General features: G+C 37.0%; 2 protein-coding genes across 3 annotated transcripts in view; one reads left to right on the plus strand and one right to left on the minus strand.

Moving 5' to 3' along the window:
* The window catches only part of LOC115217094 (E3 ubiquitin-protein ligase RNF123), a 121,610-nt gene extending 106,122 nt beyond the window's left edge, over positions 1–15,488 (minus strand). The window contains exon 1 of one of the 2 annotated variants that reach the window (XM_029786694.2): positions 14,868–15,488. In XM_029786694.2, coding sequence (XP_029642554.1) covers positions 14,868–14,985 — 118 coding nt within the window. In that variant the 5' untranslated portion in view covers positions 14,986–15,488. The remainder of the gene's footprint in view (positions 1–14,867) is intronic. The other variant, XM_029786702.2, reaches the window with a different exon arrangement.
* Positions 15,489–16,508: 1,020 nt separating this feature from the next.
* Positions 16,509–23,544, plus strand: part of LOC115212195 (rab GDP dissociation inhibitor alpha) — a 65,919-nt gene continuing 58,883 nt past the window's right edge. The window contains exon 1 of the mRNA XM_029781036.2: positions 16,509–17,163. Within this exon, the coding sequence (XP_029636896.1) occupies positions 17,119–17,163 (45 nt within the window). The 5' untranslated portion in view covers positions 16,509–17,118. The remainder of the gene's footprint in view (positions 17,164–23,544) is intronic.

Below are 23,544 nucleotides of genomic sequence, written 5' to 3' on the forward strand. Positions count from 1 at the left end.
GAAAGGTGGCCCCAGACGGAGCAACACAATGGTCCCTACTTTGAATTCTTGACTGCTTTTCTTGTAACTTGATAAATGAAACAAATAAGTTATCAAAATATTGTAAAACTTTCAACTCGACACACGACAAATATTTCCTGTCACTAATATAATTATTCTTCTCTTTCCAGCACCATCTTTATTACTCTCAGCCACCATTATATAATCCTTTCTACTAGAAGCACAAGGCTTCTGATTTGGGGGAAGGGGACTAGTTAATTACATCAACCCCAGTGTTTCACTGGGACTTAATTTATTGACCCCAAAAGGATGAAAGGCAAAGTTGACTGCAATGGATTTTGAACTCAGAACATAGCGATGGGCCAATACCACTAAGCATTTCGTCCAGAATGCTGACAATTCTGCCAGCTTGCTGCCTTTCTTTTTTACTCTAGGCACAAGGCCCAAAAGTTTTGGGGGAAGGGGCCAGTCAATTCGATCGACCTTAGTATGCAACTGCTACTTAATTCATCGACCCCAAAAGGTTGAAAGACAAAATTGACCTCGGCGGAATTTCAACTCAGAATGTAAACACAGACAAAATACCACTAAGCATTTTCACCTGATGTGCTAACGTTTTTGCCAGCTTGCCACCTTTCAGCCACCATTATTTAATGCAAGGTAGTCATGTATCTATTCTACAACACACCTGACCCCATTCTTTCTATCATACTTTACTCTCTCAACATTTAGTATATAAATCCAAATCCTTCTCTCTTCTACTTCTAACTCAATCAAGTGGGATAGTCAAGCAACCATGGTGACTTCGTTAATGTTGGTATCATGCCAGTGGAATGTTAAAAGCACATCTGAGCGTGATCGTTGCCAGGACCACAGATTGGCTCCTTGCTGGTGACACATAAAAAGCATCATTTGAATGTGAGTGTTACCAGCGTCGCTTTACTGGCACATGTGCTGGTGGCACATCAAAAACAACATTTGAGCGTGGTCGTTGCCAGTGCCACCAGACAGGCTCCCATGCAAGTAGCACTGCCTGACTGGCCCTCGTGCCAGTGGCATGTTAAAGCACCCACTACACTCTCAGAGAGGTTGGTGTTAGGAAGGGCATCCAGCTGTAGAAAGTTTGCCAGATCAGATTGAGCCTGGTGCAGCCTCTGGCTCACCAGTCCTCAGTCAAACTATCCAACCCATGCTAGCATGGAAAAGACATAAAACGATGACGATGATGATTTAAAAAGAAAGAACTCAATACACTCTATAAAGTGGTTGGTGTTAGGAAGGGCATCCAGTCATTGAAACCATGCCGAAACTGAGACACTGGAGCCAGACATGGTCACCTGACCTGTTGGATCCCATCTAAGTGGTCTTTGTTTTGCAAGTTACTTGGTGACCCTGCTGATGTTGGTGTCATGTAAAAAGCAGCAGGGCTGGTGCCACATACAGAGCATCCAGTTCACTGTGTAAAGTGGCTGGCATCAGGAAGGGCATTCAGCCATAGAAACCATGCCAAAGCAGACAATGGAGCGCAGTGCAGCTCTCTAGCTTTGCCAGCTCCTGTCAAACCATGCCAACCGGGACATTAAATGATGATGATGATGTGTCAGTGAAACAATTGCTATCTAGGAGCAATACCTATTTCTTTACTACCCACAAGGGGCTAAACACAGTGAGGACAAACAAAAGGATCAAGTCGATTATATTGACCCCAATGCGTAACTGGTACTTAATTTATCGACCCCGAAAGAATGAAAGGCAATGTTGACCTCGGCGGAATTTGAACTCAGAATGTAACGGCAGACGAAATACCACTAAGCATTTTGCCCGGCGTGCTAATGTTTCTGCCAGCTCACTGCCTTCTAGGAGCAATACAATTATTGTCTATTATCCCCATCATCATTGTTTCAACTTCAACTTTTCCGTGCTTCCATGGGTCAGATGGAATTTGTCGAGACAGATTTTCTACAGCCAGACGCACTGCTCTGTTGTTAATTCTTACCTGTCTCCAAGCAAGGTAATATCTTCCTATGACAAGACATGTTTTCAAGGAAGATTTGGAATGAAGGAGACTACTCGTATGATGGTGACACTTGTTTACAATTATCATGTCAAGTCGAGGCAAGGAGACAGTAACACGCACACACACATGATGGGCTTCTTTCAGTTTCCATCTACCAAATCCACTGGCAAGGATTTGGTTGGCCCAGGACTGTGGTTGTACCACACAGTGAGACTTGAATATAAAGAAAAACTGAAAAACGAAAATGTAACAACAATACAAACAAGGTCATGAACAAAATAATTAGTGTGGCATCCAAGGTAAACTTAAGTCAAAAATATTTTGAGAGAAAATGGGATAACGAAAAAGAAGAAACAGGTTAACAAAAGGAGAAAAAAATAAATGATGGAAATGTAGAGTTGTTTTACAAACATTACTTTTTTATACAATAACTTTACACGCTATGGACGTTTATTCAGATATTATGAAGTAATATTTCATTGGCTCCTAGATAAAAGATTTATCTGTTCACTTTTGTTACTGTAGGCTTAGTGTAAGCTGAACAAGCTACTTATGTACTAGCGAAATGCTGTCCTAACCTACTATACACCTGATGCAATCTCTTCTGCTTCAACTACCTGCACAACGATAAAAAGGTAAGCTAGTGAGGAGAAACTATGAAGCCATTTAACCTGCGAGGGAAAAAATAAATTAAGGAAAACAGCCAAGACTCCCTGAAATCACAGCCAATCAACATTAAAAAAAAGAAAAAGAAGGAAACAATACCTTAGGATACAGAGAGAAATGCTGAGAAATTATTTCGGTTTCATTCAGGTGAATGTAGTGGAAGGGGTGGGTGGGGTGGAAAGAGACACAAGTGTATAGCAGAGTGTAGAAATAATGACTGCAAACTTTGGCAAATTCACATGAAGACACTTTTCCAGAACAAAGATTTACACACACACACACACACAACAACAACATCTTCTTTCAGTTTCCATCCACCAAGTCCTCTCACAAGGTTTTGGTTGGCTTCAGGCTATAGTAGAAAAAAAAACACTTGCCTAAGGTGGGACTGAACCCAGAGCCATGTGGTGGGGAAACAAACTTCCTACCATAAATACACACATATGTGTGCATACAACAGGCCACTTTCCATTTTTGACTGCTGTCCACTTGTAAAGAGGGTAGGCTGGGTGAAATGAAGCATGGCTCACAGGCTGTCGCTTACTGAATTCTGAATTATATTCTTCATGTACTTCACAATACCACACCAAGAAGCTCCGCAACAACCCATCCATTAGCTTTGGTAGGTCCTCAGTTTCATGTTTGTTTTTCAACAATAACATTAATGCAGTTGAGTGAGCTCCATCCTCTAATCCAAGGCTTCTTAACGATTTTTCCTTATGGACCTCTTAAATTCCTATTTTACTCAACTGGACCCCCACAGCCATTTAATGTTTAAAAAATCCTTTAACATTTTCATAATTAAATATCATTAGGAACTGTATAGATACTTGTTAAAATATTTGGTGTATTGTACAATTATAACTAACTAGCAGTATCGCCCGGCATTGCTCGGGTTTGTTTCGACCCTTTAGAATTAGAATTTTTGAAAAGTAAAGATTTTGCATTATGTAGCTTGTTATTCTCTTTAAGTGAACATTTTTCTGGTTGAAATACACTGAAAAATGGCGACACAGCAGTCAAAAAATAGGGATTTTCATAGAAAAAAAGCACCTTTTTGATGTAAATAATTTTTGGTGTTAACATGGTTCGATTTGAATTTTTTCTTCTACAGAAGGAAGAGCAAGCCTTCTATCATACTCTCAATTTTGGTCAACTTGCGCCGCAAGGTCTCGGAGGAGATAGTGTTAGTTGAAGGCTACCAAACCTGCCATACACAGACAACTTCAGCTTTATATATATATAGAGAGAGATTTATTGCCCATCAGTTATAATAACAAAATCATAAATTGTCCCCCAAGAGTCATGTGGACTCCAGCTGAGGAACACTGCTCTATCAGGATGTAGAAGTCTCCAAAATAAAACATCTTATGCAGCCTGCTAAGGATGCCGTGGCATGGCCATACTCAAGCAGGTTACCTGAACATAATGTATGTAGATCAACTTATCAGAGACACCAGATGCCTCCCCAAAGACCTCCCTCAACTAAATGCAGGACTGGGATGGATGGCATACACAGGTTAAAAATGTCTGAGCAAACTTGACCTGATGATGATGCAGCCTGGTGTTTGGCATGACAACAGTGGTCAGTAAAAGACTACCAAGCATTATACAACAATAACAAATGGTTGGAATGTATCTATAAATCTCCTTAGTTTTGTGCTAATGCCATGAGAAGCCTGGTGTATCTACTGCCATCAAAGCAATCTTGAATCTTGTTTATTATAGTCGCCTTCGCAAGTAGAGTTTTGTGTCTTGGGACACAAAACTCTGCTTGTGAAGACCTGTTGAGGCAAGTGAAATCGAAATCGATAAAAAATCAATAGAAATTGTAGTTGTGATACCAGTGCTGGTGGCACGTAAAAGAACCATCCGAATGTGGCCGTTGCCAGCGCCGCCTCGACTGGCTTCTGTTCCGGTGGCACGTAAAGAGCACCAACCGATCGTGGCCATTGCCAGCCTCGCCTGGCACGTTAAAAGCACCCACTACACTCACAGAGTGGTTGGTGTTAGGAAGGGCATCCAGCTGTAGAAACACTGCCAGATCAGACTGGAGCCTGGTGCAGCCTCCTGGCTTCCCAGACCCCAGTCAAACCGTCCAACCCATGCTAGCATGGAAAACAGACGTTAAACGACGACGATGATGATGATGATGATGATGAGGCTTTGTCTCCACAGAAAAGATTTCTCTGTGCACATGCCCTGGAGAAGGTGAGTCTTCTAAACTGAAATACTTGACTGCTAGAGGTCTAGTTTTCAGTCACCAATGAGAACTTCCATTGAACATCTCTTTACCAGCTTTAGCAATAAGCAGAGCAATCAGGTTGTGAAGTTGTTTACAACAACACACACTAATAAACATAACCGAGAGAGAGAGAGAGGGGGAGAGAAAGAGCTGCACAGAAGTAGCCTTTCCTTTTGATAATAAACAAAGATAAACAACAAACATTTTGTACTAATTTCCTGTTAAGTTGCTTAAAAGATTTTGTGGTTTTAAGTAAATGTAGGTTGTAGAAATATTTATTTTTTTGAAAAGTACTTAAAACACAAAAGCTTACACCACCCACAGACAACATGACTGGTAACAGATGTGAGTTGGAGCAGATAATGATCAGCTTTAATAAGTCATACACTGAAATACTTACATAAACGTAAACATTGACTAAAACCAATTTAAAATACTCATTTTATTAACCTTCCCTCCCCTTGAAAGCCATCAATTAATACTCACACAAACTTTAATAATCACAGATGTGAGTTGCTCTCTCTCTCTCTCTCTCTCTCTCTCTCTCTCTCTCTCTTGTGTGTGTGTGTGTGTGTGTATGTATATCTATCTTTGCCTTGGAAAAGTGTCTTCATGTGAGTGGACAGCAGGCAAAAATGGAAAGTGGCCTGTTGTATACACACATAGATGTAAGTGTATGTATGGTAGGAAGTTTGCTTCCCAACCACATGGCTCTGGGTTCAGTCCCACCTTAGGCAAGTGTTTTCTACTATAGCCTGAAGCCAACCAAAACCTTGTGAGAGGACTTGGTGGATGGAAACTAAAAGGTGTCGTATGTGTGTGCATGTATGTGTGCTTTTGTCCCCCACAACTGCCTGGCAATTGGTGTTGGTTTATTTACATCCCTGTTACTTAGCGGTTTGGCAAAAGAGACAGATAGAATAAGTGCTAGGCTTAAAAAACAAAAGAAATATGGGTGACTCATTTGGTAAAAAATTCTTCGAGGTGGTATCCCAACATGGCCACAGTCTAATAAGTGAAACAAGTAAAAGATAAAAGCTATCTATAGACCTTAGCCAATACTGAATATATAAACAGATGTATCCAGCATGTCCTTATATACAACATCTTCATGCACAGGAAAGGAAGGATCCGCCAAACTAGTTTCAATCCCTTGTTGGGATTTCATCAGCTTCTGAGTACCCTCTTTAACTGCTAACAGAAAATCTGCTAATAAACTGGTTGTTACTAAGGGCTTAATTATACATTGCAAATTAGGTAATGAGTACAAAAAGAAAACAACATGGAAGGGACAAGGTTTTAACAGATGAATCAAATCGAAATCGATCAAAAATCAATGGAAATTGTAGTTGTGATACGAGTGCCGGTGGCACGTAAAAGAACCATCCGAACATGGCCGTTGCCAGCGCCGCCTTGACTGGCCTCCATGCTGGTGGCACGTAAAATGCACCAACTGGTCGTGGCCATTGCCAGCCTCACCTGGTACCTGTGCCGGTGGCATGTAAAAAGCACCCACTACACTCACGGAGTGGTTGGTGTTAGGAAGGGCATCCAGCTGTAGAAACACTGCCAGATCAAACTGGGCCTTGTGCAGCCTCCTGGCTTCCCAGACCCCGGTCGAGCTGTCCAACCCATGCCAGCATGGGAAACAGACGTTAAACGATGATGATGATGATGATTGGTTTTAATGCTTAAAAAGAAAAGAAAGAGTCTTGATGTTTTGAAAAGGTAAGATAGATTTGAATAAGAAAAGCTGGTAGGAAAAAAAATGGTTTTCTATAGGATGAAAATAGTGATCCCACAAGATTACTGAACTTAGTTGAGAAATAGTGGTTCCTTGTTTGAATCCAGTACAGAACCAGCTATATATTCAGGAATAAGGTATCAGATGATGAGTTCAAATCATCATCATCATCATTTAATATCTGTTTTCCATGCTGTGTCATGGGTTGGACAGTTTGATAAGAGCTGGTAGGGCTGGGAGATGTACTAGGGTCCATTGTCTGTTTTGGCATGGCTTCTATGGCTGGATGCCCTTTATAATGCCAACCACTTTAGAGAGTGTACTGGGTGCTTTTTATGCAGCACCAGCCCTGATGCTTTTTTTATGCAGCACCAGCACCAGTGGGGTTGCCAGATAGTTTGCAAGAAAAGACCTCTCGTCTGAGAGAGGGAGTAGAACTAAGAGAAGTGACCATGTGCCAGGTGAGAGGTTAGAGTATGAGATAAAGGGACAGAGATGATAGTCTTACTACAGACAAGATACTTGGCTACCCTAGCAGGACAAGGAAAAAGAGGAAGATGGGAGAGAGAGAGAAAAACAAAGAGAATGAGAGAGAAGGCCTAACCACAGGGAACAGTGAAGAGGGGGTATAAGTAGTAGACGGGATAGAGGTGGGTGTTCCATAAGAATGTAAAAGAGATCTAATTTGGCATGGTTTTTATGGCTGGATGCTCTGTAAATATATAAATATAAATATTGTAAAATATTCACACTACAATGTGAAATCAATAGTGTGGAGAAGTATAATTTTAAGAGGAAATTCACACCTGCATTGATGTAAACTATTAAACGTACATCTCTATATATTTCTTGTCAAGCAAAATATTTCTATTGGATGTATTTTATATCCTATATCTTCAAGAATGATTATTTTTGCTAATATAGTAAAGAATTTTTAATGACTAGATGCTTTTCCTGTTGCCAATCTTCACCTGTTTCCAAGCAAGATGACATGTCCCATACTCCTTTAAATATGAACAGTACAATGATCAGGCATGTTTTCATGGAAGATTGCAAAAAAAAAAGAAAAAACCCTATGTTTTTATAATGGTGACATTTTTTTACACTTAGCACATGATGTAAAGACAAAGAGACACAAACATACACACCTTTATTACACACAAACACAATGGGCTTCTTTCAGATTCCATATTCTAAATTCACTCATGTGTCTTTGGTTAGCTCAGGGTATAAAGTCGATGACACTTGACCCCAGTACGACACAGTGGCACTGAACCTGAGACCAGGTTCAATCTCACTATGGTTAAGAAGTAAACTTTTAAACAACACAACCAAAATACTATCAACATCATCATCATCATCTTCATTGTTTTTTTGACATCCACTTGGCCTGGGTCAGACAGAATTTTGTTGAGTCAAATTTTCTACAGCTGGATGTCCTTCCTGTTGCCAAGCGAAGTAATATTTCCCTATGAGCAGACATGTTTTTCACAAAAGACAGGAAATGAACAACATCACTTGTCTGATGACGATGCTCATTTGCAACCAGTATCTATAGATATGTACATTATTTACATTTGACGGATATTTGTCCTCATCTTGTTTGTTGTTAACACGTTTCGGCTGATATACCCTTCAGCCTTCATCAGGTCTCTTGGGGAAATTTCGATCTTGGGATCTCATTCTTAAAGTACTTTTCGATATTGCTGTTGTTATTATGATTACTATTATTATTCAGGTCACTGCTTGGAATTGAACTCGGAATCTTGAGGTTAGTAGCCTGCACTCTTAACCACTATGCCAAATGCTCACTCAAGATTCCGAGTTTGATTCCAAGCAGTAACCTGAACAACAACAACAACAACAGCAACAACAACATCGAGAATACCTTAAGAATGAGAACCCAGGTTCGAAATTCCCCCAAGACACCTGATGAAGGCTTGAGGGTATATCAGCTGAAACGATCTAACAACAAACAAGATGAGGATAAATATCCATCAAATGTAAATAGTGTACATAATTCCTCATCTCTTAAATATAGAACTGTCTATAGATATGGTGGAAGTGTGCAGCCTAGTGGTGAAGGTGTTGGTCTCATGATCACAAGATTATGGTTTCAATTCCTGGACCAGGCAATGCATTGTGTTCTTGAGCAAAACACTTCATTTCATCTTGCTCCAGTCCACTCAGCTGACAAAAATGAGTAATCCTGCAACAGACCGGCATCCCATCCAGGAGGTAACTATATATATATACCACAGAAACCAAGAAGCCAGCCCTTATGAGTCCATAGGGTTTGAGAACGATGCTTTGTCCTTTTATATGTGTGTGTGTTTGTGTGTGTGTGCATCTATGTATGTATGTGTGTGTACAGGATACAAATGCTTTAACTATGAATTACCAACAAATAATAAAATATAGTTGGTACTTTTTCTATCTCTCTACATCAACCCTTTCAATACCAACCTGGCAAACCAGCTCTGGCTCTGTAGTACAAATGTCTTGTTTTCTTAAGTTTTGAATTAAAATCTTCCACCGAACTTTAGTCACAATTTATGTTCCTAACACTAGCTGAATGATAACTAAGTTATTTTACTAAATTCCTAGTTATATTTGAAGTAATTGAAAGAAACACAGAGCATCTCAACAGAAATACAGTAACAAAAGGGTTAAGATATACAATAGACAATTCTTAACCCTTTCGATACCAACCAGGCTGAAACTGCTTCTGGCTCTGTTGTACAAATGCCTTGTTTTCAAAAGTTCTGAATTAAAATCTTCCACCGAACTTTAGTCACAATTTATGTTCCTAACACTAGCTGAATGATAACTAAGTTATTTTACTAAATTCCTAGTTATATTTGAAGTAATTGAAAGAAACACAGAGCATCTCAACAGAAATACAGTAACAAAAGGGTTAAGATATACAATAGACAATTCTTAACCCTTTCGATACCAACCAGGCTGAAACTGCTTCTGGCTCTGTTGTACAAATGCCTTGTTTTCAAAATTTCTGAATTAAAATCTTCCACCAAACTTTAGTCACAATTTATGTTCCTAACACTAGCTTAATGATAACTAAGTTATTTTACTAAATTCTTTGTTATATTTAAATTAATTGAAAGAAACACAGAGCATCTCAACAGAAATACCGTAACAAAAGGGTTAAAAGAGTAAAATAATGACCATGGGATTGCACCGACAAACTTCCTCTCCAAGGCACAAGTTTGAGCAAGGTTGTTTTATGGAAGACCAGCAGTCGCCCATGCATACCAGCCTCCCCTCTTCACGCCTCCAATGTTATCCAAGTGAAAAGCAAAGGGGCCGTTACAGCTCATTTCTATAGATCAGTGAACTGGGGCAATGTGGAATCAAATGTCTTGCTCAAGAACACAAAACACAACCTGGCCTGGGAATTGCATTCACAACCTCGTAGACGTAAGCTTGACACTCTAACCACTGAGCTATGCACCTCATACATTATACCGTGGCTAACTTAGCTTTCATACTTTTGGGGTCAACAAAAAATACCAATAAAGGTTGTTGGATTGATGAAACTGTAAGAACATGAGACCAGATGCCTTCCAGTATTTGTTCTGGCTTTTTGCATTTTTAGTTTAAATCCTGCTGTGACCTACTTGGGTGATAGACTAAATCCATCATTTGGCATCAGGGTTAACTTTAGAGGAGGAATGTACTCAAGCGAGGTCTCCGGCTTGGGGACATCTTTCTCCCTCTCTTTCACCAACATCAGAAGCCCGTTAAAGGGTCACTGGCACTGTTTTCCCCTTTGACTAAAGTATAAGTATATTAAAAACTTGTACAGATAGCATGTCAATCCTTTGATGCTGGTACATGATGTCATTCACCCATACAACCTTCCCTCATGACATAAATAAAGAGGCTAGACTGAAAAAGAGGGTAAACAATATCGTTTCCTCACACTGACCCTCTATAGACAAATGCTGAAGGAATGTCAAATATCACTACTTTTACAAATACAAATTTTAGTATTTGTCAAATGGTAACTTTTCACTCCATGAAAGTCAAAAACTCACTAGGATTGAAAGAGCTGAAGAAAAAAATAATAATCTTTTCTTCTATAAACATAAAGCCTGAAAATAAGGGAGAGGGTGTTAGTTGATTACACTGACCCCAAGGCTCAACTGGCAGTAATTTCATTGATCCTGAAAGGATGAAAGGCACAGACAGCCTAAAAAGCACCATCCAAATATGGCTGATGCCAGCCCCCTCACACTGACTGGCTCCCATGCCAGTGGTACATAAAAAGCACTATCTGAACGTGGCCGATGCCAGGACCCCCTGACTGGCTCTTCTGCCAGTGGCACGTAAAAAGCACCCACTACACTCTCAGAGTGGTTGGCATTAAGAAGGGCATCCAGCTGTAGAAAACCTTGCCAGATCAGATTGGAGCCTGATGCAGCCACTGGCTTTCCAGATCTCAGTCAAACCCATGTCAGCATGGAAAACAGATGTTAATCAATGATGGTGATGATGATGTTAGCTAAATCAATCTAAACTTGGCTGTATGGGTTTGTGGAACATGAACAAGTAGTTAAGTAGTAAAATATTTTGACTCTGTAACTCGTGTAAACATATTGACAGTGGTTGGCGGTGGAGATTAAAATTTAAACCTTCTGTCGATAAATTCCATACATACATTTGTATGTATACTTATGCACACAAACAATTTCAAATAGTTTAGAGGACCGAGTCAAAAGGTTTTAAAATAATAATTTGAGAAACAATTGGTGTTTTAAGCTAGCATTTCATTTCAATGGTAAGGAATGATTCCTCTGAGTGCATCTGTGTATATGTATGTATATGTATGTATGTGTGTGTGTGTATATATATATATATATATATATATATATATATGCATACCTACTCTAGTGCACATCTTCGACTTTGTTTCCGCGTAACTTTCGGGAAAATGGATATTTTTAAATGAAATGTTCTACAAATACGTTTCAGATCGTGTAGATTTCGATTATCTCGGAATTTGAGGTTAAAAAAAAAATTCTTAGAGTCGGGAAAAGGAGTTTCGAAAAATTCGCATGAATTTGCTTTGTTTCCTCATAACTTTCAGAAAAACGGGTATTTTTTTATGAAATTTTCTACAGATACCTTTCAGATGATGTAGATTACGATTATATTGGAATCTGATATGACAAAAAATATAATAATAATAAAAAGAACTTGGTGGGCTCGTACACATACATACTGATTGATACACGACGTATAGTATCTACAAAACGAAACTTGAATAGCGAAAAAAAAATTGCGAGGTATACTTTTTTACTCTTTTACTTGTTTCAGTCATTTGATTGTGGCCATGCTGGAGCACCGCCTTTAGTCGAGCAAATCGACCCCAGGACTTATTCTTTGTAAGCCTAGTACTTATTCTATCGGTATCTTTTGCTGAACCGCTAAGTTACCGGGACATAAACACACCAGCATCAGTTGTCAAGCGATGTTGGGGAGACAAACACACGCATACATATATATATACATATATACGACGGGCTTCTTTCAGTTTCCGTCTACCAAATCCACTCACAAGGCTTTGGTCAGCCCAAGGCTATAGTAGAAGACGCTTGCCCTAGGTGCCATGCAGTGGGACTGAACCCGGAACTATGTGGTTCGTAAGCAAGCTACTTACCACAAAGCCACTCCTATGTCAAAATATTTGTATGCGTGCCCTGAAATTTTATTTTTCACATTAAATTGCGATATAATGGTAATCTGCACCATCCGAGATGTATTTGTAGAAAATTTCATTCAAAAATATCCATTTTTCTGGAAGCTATGAATACACAAAGTCTGGTGGGTATTTCACACACACTTGTATAGGTATTCACACACACAGACACACCTTAATTATATCATGTATCATCTGTGTCTGTGAGATACAAGATGATGTCACTTGGATAAGTAAAGAATTACGACACTGCGACAAGTTAGTGAAGCAGCACAGACTGACGAGCCAACCTCCGGGTGGATGACATTTCGCCAGATTCCTCAGCATTCATGCACTTTTAAAAATAAATGCAGACGTTTGTTTTATCTTGTTTCAGCATTTTTTCCACTGTAATCGCTAAATTAGCTCGATAAATTTATGAATTATTATATGCAGGAAAGAGAGGATATGATGACGGTCGACACCTCTCACTTGCGATTATTTTCGCAGTCTGGATTTACAAAGACTAAAGTAAAAGAACCCAAATGTTACCCCGCCCTTAAGAGACCCAAAGAGAAGGCCAAGAGGAAAATTAACAGACATTAGTGACGGGAGATGTTGCTCAAGGGAATCCATAGGCTTAGCTATCAGTGAAATGATATTGTATACAGAGAGTGAGAAAGAGAGAGAGATACACACAAAGAGAAAGAAAGAAAATAGGAGAGAGATGAAGGGAGAGGATTAAAAGACAAAGAGAGAGTGAAGGAGCAAAAATAGAGAGATGTAGAGAACAGAAACCAGAGGAGGAGCAATAGAGAGAACTAGAAGACATAAAGGAAGAGAGACAGGGCAGAAAATAAATAAAGAGAGGATAAGAGAGAGGGGAGAGAAAAGGGAGAAAGAGGAAGACAAAAGGAGAGAGGGGGAAGAAGATAGAGAAGGCACGAGAAAGAGGGGGAGGAGGGGAGACCATTCTTGAATATTAAATGGAACTTTTAAACAGAAATGAAGAAAAATATTGGATCTGTTTGACAAATAATGTAATCTTCATATAAAAACTTACAGTAAAGTATTAACAACTAAAATGCGACAGGTAGATAGAAATAATGGGGAAATGATAGAGAGGGAATACGGAATTATTAAAGAAAAAAATATTTAAGACCTCCCTTACAGAGTTTGTTTAAGTTTAAATAACTATTTGAGGTGAATTAAAAAAAAGTATGAAATACCAATAATTTATTGTGTGATAATTTATTATTCGAAAGTTCATTAAAACTATGCAAAAATTATCAAAATTGAAAGCATTATTTTTGTGGGGGTCGTTTCTGGCTGCAAGCGTTACCTTGGAGTTAAAAACGAAAATAACAAAAAAGGAAACGAATGTTTATTAGATATGGAAGAGACACACAGCACTTAACTTATTACATTTATTAGGTATTTCTAGAGTAGTAATTAGACATTTCTCGTTAATTTAAAAGGGAAAGAAAACAAACTTTCAAGATCAGAGTTGGAAACCAACTTTAAAAAGATTTAGAAATAAAAGTGACGCAGAAATCACTGAAAAAATGTGGACAATATGTACAAGATTCTAGTAAAATGTTGGCAATATTTCTAATATTTTAGTAACATACTTGTTATATTCACAATATTCTAGTAAAATACCAGTAATATCTACAATATTCCTGTAAAATACTGACAATATTTACAACATTCCTACAAAATGCTGGCCATATTCACAATATACCTGCGAAATGTTGGTTATATTTACACTATTCCTGTAAAATACTTGTTATATTTACTATATCCAAGTAAAATACTAGTTATATTCACTATATACCTGTGAAATACTAATTATATTTACACCCTACCTGCCAAATACCCGTTATATTTACAATATTCCTGTAAAATATAGACAGTATTATAATATTCCAGAAAAATACTGGCAATATTTACAGCACTCCTATAAAATGGTAACTTAAGTTATGTTCCACAATTGTTATAATCCAGAAATAAAGAAATTAAATCTCATTTATTAACACTTAACGTTGATTAACAACACATAGGTCTACTTGTAAAGCTTCGACTCCGTTTAACAAAATAAATAAATATATTCCAATTAAGTTTTCTTCTGTTAATTAATTAATTACACACTCCAGCCACAAAAATTGTTTTTTTTTTAATTTTTAAAAAGGAAAATAACAATAATAATAATAATAATAATAATGATAATAATAATAAATGTGCAATACTTGGGATACCTTGTGTTAGTTGTTTGATGATTGCGTGTTTTTATTTTTAAAAAGGAAAATAATAATAATATAATAATAATAATAATAATAATAAACGTGGGATACCCTTGTGTTAGTTGTTTGATGATTGCGTGATTAACAATAATATAAGGGAAGATGTTTGTTATGGCATGTTGTTACAGGACAGTAAAGAATATTATCAATGCAGAAATATGTTTTAAGAGTTCGAAACAAACTGATCTTACCCATAGAACTACGGGCCTGCTTTTGGTAGTGGGGAGGATCCCGATTATTCGATTTCTTAGGGATTGCAGAAGAGCAGCATCCGTCTGCAGTCCCTGGGTTTTTGTTAGAATCAGCCATGTAATAATATAAACCGAAGTGATAAAAAAGATGGAAATATCTGACGTTCTCTCAACGATTGCCCCCTTTTTTCTCTCTCTCTCTCGTTTGAATACGTTTCTTTGGTTTTTCCTCTTTAGTTACAGCATTACTTCGGTGGATTTTGAGAGCTGTAAGGTTTGGTTTGACCTCTCCGCTGATGTTGTCATCATCGCCGTTCTTTCTCTCCGCCGATCTTCATTGTTGCTGATCTCACCGTGCAAGAGGTGGTGGTGGGGGGAGAGGAAAGAAATTTCAACCATTTATGAAAAATAAATCGAAAATTAATTAAAGCGTCAAATTTTATATTAGATCATGATTACATTTTTCTAAGTTTGCTTTTCTATTCGATTATACACTCATCGCATTTATTATAAAGTTGTATTTTGCCTCACGACATAACCTGTCCGAATTTCGGTAAGGGCGCTGTCAAAGCTATCAGCATGCCTTTGGAGTCGGTTTGTCAAAGAAATATTCTTTTCAACTCTTCACGAAGGATTCAAAACAAACAAATTACTTGATGTTTGTGAAATACAATAAAAATAAATAGTTGTTCTTTTCATTCTGACTATAAAATAACTTTTTGTTTGTTGTTATTGTTATTTATACGTGTTTCTCACGGTATGACTACAAAATTTGGTAACCGGTTTTAAAATATACATACATTATATATATATATATATATTATATATATATATATATATCTATACAATAGATAAATTTCCTCTATTTACATAATATTGAGGTCTCTTTCTTTTGTTATCTTACCGTTTTATCAATATATATATATATATTATATATATATATATATATATATTATATATATATATATATATATATATATGTGTGTGTGTGTGTATGACTGTGTATCTATCGTATATATATGTGTGTATGTGTGTGTGCGTGCGTGTATATATATTTATGTGTGTGTAGGTATGTTTCATGTGAAAATCACTTGGGCTAATTTTTAAATGTAGAAATAAATTATGTAATATTCTTCAGGAAGATATTTCATAATTGTTAATTTAAAAAATGATGTCATTTAATATTAATTTAAAAACAATATTTTTTTTCACAAGCTATTCAATATTTCTAAGTAATTATTTTTTAAAAAATACGAAAAAACTAATTTATTTTTATTTGAGCAATTTTTGCAAAGTTCGCTAAATAAATTAAATGACCCGGAAATGATTACAACCGTGGAGGTCAATTACATTTATTATCGTTTAGGAAGTTTCAATTGTATGAATACACATTTGTCATTTAAATAATTATTATCAAAAGAAAAGATTAACTTCAATAAGAATTAGGATCGAAGACGACGTCTGGAAGCGTCAATATTTGTTGCAAAAAATTATTTTCTAACTGCGAACTATATTATTTCACGGCGCCTCATTACGTCTCCATAGCGCAATCACGGCCGTCCTAATGAAGAATTCCTCCCTCTCTATCATTAATGTTTAGTAATTGTAGTAGTAATGGTGCAGCTGCTTTCTTGCTAACTCACAACACTATAGCTTGTGGAACCTTCTAACTGCTTCCTCCGCTATACATGTCGTCAAATCAATTCATACGCCGCAACAGCCCAGCAGTATCACCACTACCACCATCGTTATTACCATATAGTAGCACCACCTAAATTATTAGTAACATAGCAGCCACCGCCACCACTATCATCACCAGCTGTACTATAACCATTACCACCGCCGTTACCATTATCAGCAGTAGCAGCGTTACCACTGCTACCATCATCAGTAATACCGTCACTGTTCCTCACTATCACCCCCATTAGCAGTCATACATTACCGCCGCTACCACCACCACCATCAGCAGTAATACAGCAACTAACACCGCCACTACCACCATCAGCAGCTACCACCACCACCGCCGCCACCACCATCAGCAGTTCTTCAGCCACTACCACCACCGCCACCATCACCGGCAGTAATACAGCAGCCACCATATTTTATGTCATCTCACAGCCATCTTGTTTCCAGAAATTCTTCTTTTCAACCAATTTACAAATCGAATTGACCAAAGAATTATTAGTGTTTTTTTTTAAAAAAGCCCTCCCTATTTCATTTCTGTTCACATTATATCACAAATCTATTCAACATGGATGAGAGTTACGATGTTATTGTCTTAGGCACTGGGCTTAAGGTAAGAATTTGCCAACCTTTTTTTTTTCCTTCATACATTTCACAGCAAATTACACAAAACGATTCTGGCTTCTTTTTTTTCTAGCTCTCTTGTAAATGATTATACATGAAAATGCAGCCACAAAATAATATCATAAATAAATTCATATTTCATCTTAAAATATATTGTGTGTGTATTAAATCTTTCAATGATGCTTATTGCTTTTGTGCAGTGGGTGGGTATTTTGATCGAAATATTCCTTATTCTTTCCAAACCATTTAATTATTACTCAAGTGGTTATAAATCTACATTGTTATATCTCATCTGAAGACTATTTGATGCCTTGATCTCTTTATCCTGCTTGTAATATCTATCTATCTATCTATATTTTTTTCTATTTCTTGAATCCTTTTTCTTTCTATATCTTGTTATAGAAAATAGAATAAAATACAAAATGTCAAATCTATCCATGTACCCCGGCTTTCTTCGACTAGTTTACTTTATACATTTGCATATATTTTAAATGGGAAATCATCAAGCGAGCTGACTATTCGTTAGATTAAGCCTGTATCTTCACTGAATCTGTGTAACTCTGCTAAGGAATTCTAACGTCAGGTTGGATGGTATGCAGCTCTCCTCACACACTCTAAATTATTACTGTTGCATTGAAATAAATATATATTATCGATATATACATATACACACACACACACACACATTTGTGTGACGGTGAGAGTTGCATATCTATATACACATTGGTGTGTGTGTGAATAGATGTAATCATACACACACACACATATATCCATCTATCTATATCCATCCATCTGTATATATATCCATCTATCTATATAGCATATATATATATATATATTTATATATATATACCTTCGATGTTTCGCTGTGAATTGTTTCATAGATGGCAGTCTATAAATTATATATTTAACAGTCTCTTTCTAGGACTACTTGTAAATTCAGACCCGAACGGTGTGCTTATATATATACAGGGGTGGCCATAAGTCGCTTTACCCATTTCCTTATTTTTATTATTATTAGGTGAAGGTAAAGCGACTTATTTCCATCCCTACACACACACACACACACACACACACATATATAATGTATGTGTGCGTGTGTATTTAAATTAACTGAACTACGTGTTGACTTGAAAATGGTCGCTCTGATTAATTTCCTTCTGATCAATTTATTACACTACTTAAGCAATTTCAGTTAATTAATCATCATACAAATGTTGTTTTTTTTTAATATAATATATATATATATATATATATATATGTATGTATATATATATATATATATATATATATATTTCCTTTCTGCTTAAATTTTCATGGATTTCTTTTAGCTGTATTTCAGTATTTAAAAAAAAAAATTTGTCTTATTAAAAAGAAGAAAAAAAAGTTGTGCCGTTGTTATCAATTATCATTAACTATCGTGTTTATTGTTGTTTTTAATTTATATATTAACCGATCCACGCCCACTTCTTGTACGTTCGTACGACATTAATAGTCTTTTATCGCTATTTCCATCTTGTATATATAAATTCCTAATTATACCCTGTTGTCTTTTTTTTTTTTAATTCGATATCTTCATAAATTTAATTACGCGCACACACGATTCTGTTCTTGATTGAGCTCCTGTGAAATCGGCGTACCTAAACCAGCCTCTAAGAAGACTTGTATGCATGTCACACATTTCACGAACGATCGTCTTAAAATTTAATTCATTTCTTAGCAAAAACTATTTTTCTTCCCTTTTAGATAACCTAATTCTGACATTTATTGGCTTGTATTTCACCATATGTTTTAATACTCTATTGATCACAAACGTTGGCTACATTACACAACTTAGCTTGAAGACAATTTCTTCTCTTTTTTTTTCTTCATATTTTTACATTTTTAAAAAGCGAAAGAGAGAAAAGAGACCTACTCGTGATTAATAGGTTATTGCAATTAGAAAGACTCTACGAGGAGAGGCGGTTGCTTGTTCGATCATCGATACTATTGTGAGAGGAGAAACAAGCTACTCAACACTTCACGCTGAAAGACATAATTTTCGACGAGAATCTGCGACAAATTTGTCTGACCTCCCTATCTTCTGTCCTTGTCTATGACTGGACGGGGCGTGTATCCTATTGAAAACCAAAATGGTACTATCAGGGAGTCTCTCTAAAAAAAAAAAAAAGATACCAAATAAAAATGAAAATAAGACGAGATGGTCGTGATTGAATGCTTTGATCAAAGTTGCAGAAATCCTCCATTTTTTTTTACCCCCAGGGAACATAGTGTAGTTTAATTGAGAAGAAAAAAATGACCCAAGTGGTTGATGGAAAGTGCAAAGCTGTCTTTAGTTGGTGGGGAGAGGAGAAATATAGATATCGTTTGTAAAAAAAACATAAATTCGAAAAAAGTGCACTCTGAGATGTAGAGCAGTATATATTAACAATGAGGAAGGTCTTTCCCATTTTTGATATGCATATATAGTTATTTTTCATACAAGCCAGATGTACTTATAGCAGGAAGGATGTTGATTAGCACATGGTAATAAGTACTGTTGACCAGACCTTATATGAAGACTCTTAAAACCTGTAACATTTCTTATTAACTAATCTTCAGACACTTATTTAGTTCCTGGAGATTATAAATCTGTAAATAACACCACAGAGTTCTCTCTTCACGACTTCTCCCCAAATTTCACTCACAGTTCTTCAAAAGCACTTGTGCTGGACAATCTGTTCGGAACTAAGCAGAGTATCATTCTTCATACTTTTAGCTCCATATCTTTTATAGAATTAGGAAGATCAATATGTTGAAGCACTGGAGGAATGTCCTCACATTTACAAGGAAGATCCTAACTAGGAATTCTCTTCAACAGATTACAGAAAAACACAGAAGAGATCTTCCCAGACACAGTCTGCCATGCATTCATCCATGCAGAGGACAACTGACATCAACTGAAGCCGGCCTAATTTTGTTTTTCTTTTTTTTTTATTCAGAACGAAGGGGAGGAGAGTGCTTGTAACCTTTAGAGGCACTTCCCTGTTTAGTGAAGTTGAAGTTCATTTTCTGGTTGAACTCTTGCAGGCTGATGCTTGTGAGGAAGTTGTAGGGAGGGTTACAATTCTGAACAAAGAATTTTGTTGGTGCATTATCTCTACCACTGTCTTGTCCCAATTCAGTTTTTCTCATAGTCTCGATTCTACCATTCACTTTCTCAGTCTATGCTTTGATTGGAATAACACATCATAGAGTAACGATTCTTTAGTTACAAAGGTAAAACAGCCAATAATAGTCTTTGTGTAATGGGTTGGTAAATTAGGGGAGACAACATTGAGCTGAAAAGAATTTTTAGTTTTGTTGAGAAAATGACAACCTCTCTAATGCTGGTGCCATGACAAAATGCAGCCAGTACTTTCCATAAAGGGCATCTGGCTATAAAAGCCAAACCGAAAATGAAATGTATCTTTCAAGCCATCTTGGAAGGCAGTGACTCCAAAAAAAAGAGCTGACTCAGGAAATGTGATGACCCATCCAACCTATGCCTGTATAGAAAATTGATGTAGAATGAAAATAAGATTTAAGCACATTAGTAATGATAAGAGGGACAAATCAATTGGAAGGTGATGTCGACAATATTAGTTGAGTGGAGGAGGAATTGTGGTGGCAGTGATGATGGATATTTGTGATTTAATGATTAGGTGCCAACTGTTTGATCAACTGAATCAACAAGTGGCTGAGTATCCCTAAGATAAACACACCGTAAATGTTATTTTCAGGCAGAATCATTGTGACATGGCATATGTGAAAAGGCTGTACCTTTTAAATTTTAGGTACAGTCCACCTAAAAAGCTTCTATGCAGTTTCCATCTACCTAATCTCACAAGATATGGGCTAACCTAAGGCTAAGGGAACTGACATTTGCCTAAGATGCCATGCAGTGGGATCAAACCTGTGACCTTGTGGTTTGGAAGCCAACTCCTTAACCATTTAGCCATATTGCACCTTCAAGAACTCTTATGCTAAGCGGTGAATGTTACACATCATTTGGCTCCTGGTTGGAATGTGATGGAAAGGGAAAAAATTTTAGCCAAACAGCAATTTTTTATAATGCAGCCTGAGTGTGTGTCTATCAGATAAAGGCATCATTTATAGATGAATGAATGATCCATTTGGGGATCATTAGGACTTTGGAGAAGGTGTTGGTATCTAGTAAATTCAGTTCTTGGAGAAGAAACACTGTATCTTTGAGAAACAGTTTTGTTTAAATTTTAGAAGTGTGGTCACCGTAAAAGCTGTTCCGATTACAAGGTCTGGCATTTATTATGACTCAAGTATTTTAGTTTTGTACTCTTCATAAATAGGAAGATCTTATATTGGAGAAGTTAAAGGTCAGAACACTTTCCAGATGGGGATTTCTTCTCTGAAGACCTGCTGTTCAGCTCTTGAGAGTTTCTTACAGTTGAGAGGAATAAAGACGTTCCCTTGCTATCGTGTTCATTGTTTTTGAGATTTTAAAAGTGAGGATGAGAGTTACTATGGTCAAAAAGTTCACTTTCTTTGGGGCTGGAGCACACACTTGCATAATTTTGTTCAAATAGATGAATGTTGAGAGACGTTGAAAGTAAAGTTCTATATTTAAGAGATGAGGAATGATGTACATTATTTACATTTGATGGATATTTGTCCTCATCTTGTTTGCTGTTAACACAACATTTTGGCTGATATACCCTCCTGCCTTCAGGTGTCTTGGGGAAATTTCAAACCTGGGTTCTCGTTCCATGTTAATATTCAGTGATCGGAAGAACAATAATAACAAATATCCATCAAATGTAAATAAGTTGAAAGGTTTGATAAAAGGTACAAGGTAGCCCAGCACACTGTTGGTGGCTGATGGCAAAACACTGCCAAAACTAGTTGTCCTTTTGGCTTAAAAAGACTGTGTAGCATTTTTGCACTTGACATTATCATTTGCAAGAAGTGCAAAGTAAAGGTAAGTCATCTTTGTTGAAAATGGAACTAGTTGAAGGATTCTGAAAAGTTGGTAGAGAGATCTTGTCAAATAAGGACCTGATAATGTCTGAAGCTGTGGCTAAGTACAAAATCAGCTTTTGCTGTTCTCATGGTAAACAATAGCAGAGTGAGCACCTTTTTCTTAATGGTAGTCATGGTGGGGATGATGAATGCCTCTCTGTTATTGATAGTGAGGAAACACTTCTTGGTGTTTGTGGGAAATTTTCTCAAGTGATTGTAAAAGATATCCTACTGTATACCTGCAGCATGGTTTACTGTGACCTGTTGAGGTTATTGGATTGAGGGCTTTGGCTGCGTGAAAGATGTTGAAGGACATGGGTAACAAGAGGGTTTCAGATATCTTCTTGGCTGTCTCAATTAGATCAGGAATAAAACACACTAACAAGCACTCCCCAATATTGTATTGATGGTGTGGGTGTGTGTTAAGGCTTCTTCCCAACCACATGGTTCTGGGCTCAGTCCCAATTTGTGCAGCCATATATATTACAATGTAGGTAAAAGAGGTGGGTCATCAATCCCAGCCTAAGTGCCAGTGTCATGTAAAAAGTGGTTAGAATTAGGAAGAACATAAGGGCATCCAGCCCTAGAAACCATACCAAAGCTAACAATGAGCTTGATGCAGTCCTCTGGTTTGCCAGCTCCTGTCAATCATTCAACCCATACCTGCATGGAAAATGGCCATTAAATGATGAAAACCATCAGCATCCAATAAGTCATATGGAACATTATCAACCGTCAGCTTCCTGCTGTGCTGCTTTTAATTGGTTCTTAAAAAGGAAAACTGAACTGCTGGCTTCTTTTTATCCTTTTTTATTCATTAAAGAATATTTTTGAAGGACATTAAATTTCACTCCCAGATCAGAGAAGTCAGTATTTCCCTTCTTTTCATTTGAAGACAATGGTGAGATGCTGAAACCTGGTGTTTTGTGTTATTCTTTCTTGTCCCCCAAATATTTAGTATTTTTGATGTCTATAAACATCATACCATTTGTCTACAGACAGGTTTCCCTTTCTTAAGTTCAACCTTTCACAACAACCATTTACCCTCCAAACTTTTTGGTCTAGTATTCAAGTTTCAAGCTAATTGGTCAAATTTTTTGTTTCAGTAATTAGACTGCAACCATTCTGGGGCACCACCTTCAATTTGTAGTCAAATGAATCAACCCCAGTACTTTTTTAATTTTAAGAGACTGATATTTATTCTGTTGGTGTCGTTTGCCAAACCACTAAGTTATAGGGACATAAACACACTAACACTAGTTGTGTGTGTGTGTATGTATGTATGTGTATATATATAGATAGATAGATCAGGGGTAAAACACAAGTTTTTTTCATTCTCTCTGTTTATTTACTC

Source organism: Octopus sinensis, linkage group LG1 (assembly GCF_006345805.1).
Source record: "Octopus sinensis linkage group LG1, ASM634580v1, whole genome shotgun sequence".
NCBI lineage: Eukaryota > Metazoa > Mollusca > Cephalopoda > Octopoda > Octopodidae > Octopus > Octopus sinensis.